The sequence below is a fragment of the Schistocerca gregaria genome, unplaced genomic scaffold, assembly GCF_023897955.1.
Source record: "Schistocerca gregaria isolate iqSchGreg1 unplaced genomic scaffold, iqSchGreg1.2 ptg000994l, whole genome shotgun sequence".
Taxonomy (NCBI): Eukaryota; Metazoa; Arthropoda; class Insecta; order Orthoptera; family Acrididae; genus Schistocerca; species Schistocerca gregaria.
The window spans coordinates 368,771-372,469 of record NW_026062344.1 but is presented as its reverse complement, the minus strand read 5'-3'; the positions used below and the strand labels follow the sequence as shown (position 1 = coordinate 372,469).

The window sequence follows — 3,699 nt, the reverse complement described above, 5'->3', positions numbered from 1 at the left end:
TATGATAGAGAGTAAACATGTGGGATAGTATGACAGGTTATTTGAACATGTAAATACGAAAATGAGGGACATGTAGGACAATATGATACAGCAAAGAGTATATGAATAACATGAATAGATGGAAAGGTAGATGTGGGTAGTATGATACAGTGCAAAGAATGTATAGATAGTATGATTTTGTAGGAGTTTAGATAGTTTAACATAGATTATCTACAGAGCAGATAGTGTGAGATAGTGAAGTACATAGAAGGTGTGAGAATGAAAAGGTGAAAAAATATGTGGGTAGTATGAGAGGAGAATACATGTATAGGGTAATGTGATAGAGTGTGTGAGTATGTGGAATAGTAAGATATAACAGAAGAGCGTATTCGATATGTAGGATAGATTTATAGAAAGGATAGAGCAGGAGATATATAGAAATATACACGAATAAGGGTGAGATGTATTTAGAGAATAACGTTAAATATAAATCATTTAATATATGAGATAAATGAAACATAACGAGATGATGAATTATGTTTACATATATCTTAAACTATAGAGGAGGGAGTGTATGTGAGGGATATGAAGCACAACGACAGGAGAAATGAAAAGAGGTTAGGTAAAGAGGGAAATATATATATATGTGTAAATATAGATGTATAATGTTTGAAGTTTTGAAGTATATGAATTAAAAAATATAATATAGCATAAGTATATACGACATAGTAATTATGGGTAATTAATAAAATGGGCGATGAACAATAAAGACAATGAACAATATAAACAATATTAAATGAGTATTAATTTAAACGGTTATTATAGATATAATTGTATAAAGACAGATGACTAGTTTGTATACTGAATACTGAAGAGGATAGATTGAAATTATGTCCAATAGAAGAGAACACATGGTTAGTTATATTTGCTGTCTAACCAATTTGGCCAATGAGCTTTTTGTGAATTTTTTTTGGTTTGATGTCAACGATTAATATTGGCATGTTCAGCCTATACTACCGCGGTTTCATACAATATTAAAGAAAATTTAAATTGTAACTCGATATAGAAATATAAATCACAGTATTCTCTGTTAATAGATAATGCAAAGATAAAATAGAATGGAGGACTATATTAAAGAAAGTTTATGAAAGGTTTTATGTACTAGATGCTGTGTAAGACGAGGGAATAGAATACAAAGCTTATTTTAGACTGGTAATAAATATGGCTAAGACCGATGTATATTCCAATACTAGATAGAGAAATTTTTGCAATTAAGGTTTACTAAAATAGCAAATAAACTAGCTACGAGACATGTCGTTCGATACTGCCATAGGCACCGGGAGAAGTAATTGCAAACCACCTTTTGTTAACCAAGTATGAAATACATGAACAATTTTGTAGTGGGAATTATACTAATTCAGCTTTCGGCAAACTTTTTTGCCTTATTGGATAAAAGTCCTTCGGAGGTGTTTTTGGCCGAGTTGAACGACCTGTTTGTCAATCCAGATGAAAAAATTTCAGAAGAGCATTATTGTGAAGACCCCAGACTATCTTGCAATAGCAATAATGAAATCAATAGCATCAAATTAAATAATAGTCAGCTTCTTGCTTTTCCTACAAATATTGAAATGATTAAATATACATTGATTAACTTGATATTGATATCCGCAGATCTGAAAGGTAATATCCCAGATGCAATTTATACGTTGACTGAATTGACATATCTGGATCTGGCAGGGAACAATTTTAGTGGTGATTTGAGTACTGAGATTAGAAACCTGGATAAACTATATTACCTTGATTTAAGTAACTCAAGTCTATCTGGTGAAATACCTGATGCTTTGTACTCACTGGCTGAATTACAATATCTGAAATTGGGAGGAAATAATTTTAATGGTAGTTTAAGTACCGACATTGGAATGCTGATTAAATCATTATATTTTGACTTAAGTGGGTTAAGTTTATCTGGTTCAATACCTGATACTCTGTATTCACTGACTGAATTGATGTATCTGGATCTAGCAGGAAACAATTTTAATGGTGATTTGATTGCCGATGTTGGAAATCTAAACAAATTATATTATTTTAATTTAAGTAACTCAAGTCTGTCTGGCGCGATACCTGACACTTTATATTCACTGACTACATTGGAATATCTGAATCTAAGAAATAATAATTTTAGCGGTGAATTAAGTAGTGACATTAACAAGCTGGATAAATTATTGCACCTTGACTTAAGTGGGTTAAATTTATCTGGTTCAATACCTGATACTCTGTATTCATTGGCTACATTGGAATACCTGAATCTAGCAGGGAATAATTTTATTAGCGGTTTGAGTACTGAGATTATTAATCTGAGTAAATTATTGCATCTTGATTTGAGTAACTCAGGTCTGTCTGGCACGATACCTGATACTCTGTATTCACTGACTACATTGGAACATCTGAATCTAGCAGGGAACGATTTTGGTGGTGATTTGAGTACTGAGATTATTAATCTGAGTAAATTATTGCATCTTGATTTAAGTAACACAAGTCTGTCTGGCTCGATACCTGATGCTCTATGCTCACTGACTGCTTTGGAATATCTGGATCTAAAAAATAACAATTTTATTAGTGATTTAAACATTAACATTGGAAAGCTGAATAGATTGTATCATCTTGATTTGAGTAGGTCAAATTTATCTGGTTCTATACCAGATAGTCTGTATTTACTGGCCAACTTAAAGTATCTGAATCTTCAAGGGAATAATTTTATTGGTGGTTTGGACACTGATATTAAGAGACTGATTAAGTTATCGCATCTTGATTTAAGTAGCTCAAATCTGTCTGGATCGATACCTGATAGTCTGTATTTACTGAACGAATTGGAATACCTGAATCTGCAAGAGAACAATTTTAGTGGCCGTTTGAGTGCCAATATCAGAAATCTGAGTAAATTATCGCATCTTGACTTAAGTGGGTTAAATCTGTTTGGTTTTGTACCCGCTACTCTGTATTCACTGACTGAGTTGCAGTATCTGAATCTACGAAGAAACAACTTTACTGATCATTTAAGTACCAGAATTGGGGATCTGAACAAATTATACTATCTTGACATAAGTGACTCAAACCTGTTTGGTGAGATACCTGATAATTTGTATTCGCTGACTCAACTACAATATTTGAATCTTACAAACAATAGTATCGATGGCAGTTTGTCGTCTAACATTGATAACCTGACTAATCTAATTAATCTAAGTCTTTGCCTCAATGAATTGAATGGCGCTGTGCCGAATGAAATTGGCAAATTAACTAATCTGAAAATTTTAGAAATGCAAGAGAATAAGCTTGAAGGTGACATTCCTGACCTGAGTGGGCTGATAAATTTGGTGTATATGAACATTAGCTCAACAGAGCACTATCTGAATGCGAATTGTGATGATGCGATGTTACCTCCATCTATTAGTAGGGAGAATTGTTTAATTAGGCCTGTGAATGTATTGTGCGATAATGTTACGCACTGTGAATACAGCGATGAGCCCATACCTAGATCCTCGGTTAGCTCAATATTCCGTACATATGGGTTGGGAACGGTTATTATTGCGATGATTGTGTGTAGAGCTGCAATGGAGATGACGTTGAATTAGAATTTGAAATTATGATATACATGTGTTATAGGACAGGTAAATTTAGATAAGAATAGAATAGTGATAACTTAGATAAAAAGATTGATATTTA

At 32.8% G+C, this 3,699-nt stretch overlaps 1 protein-coding gene across 1 annotated transcript; it reads left to right on the top strand.

Annotated features, from left to right (window-relative positions):
- The first annotated feature begins 1,314 nt into the window (after positions 1-1,314).
- Positions 1,315-3,699, top strand: LOC126326568 (uncharacterized). Its single transcript, XM_049995726.1, has one exon. It carries the CDS (start codon positions 1,356-1,358, stop codon positions 3,606-3,608), a length of 2,253 nt encoding a protein of 750 aa, XP_049851683.1. The 5' UTR covers positions 1,315-1,355; the 3' UTR covers positions 3,609-3,699.

Excerpts from the sequence above, each read along its gene's own strand:
- LOC126326568 (XM_049995726.1), top strand. The coding sequence starts at position 1,356 with ATGAAATACATGAACAATTTTGTAGTGGGAATTATACTAATTCAGCTT.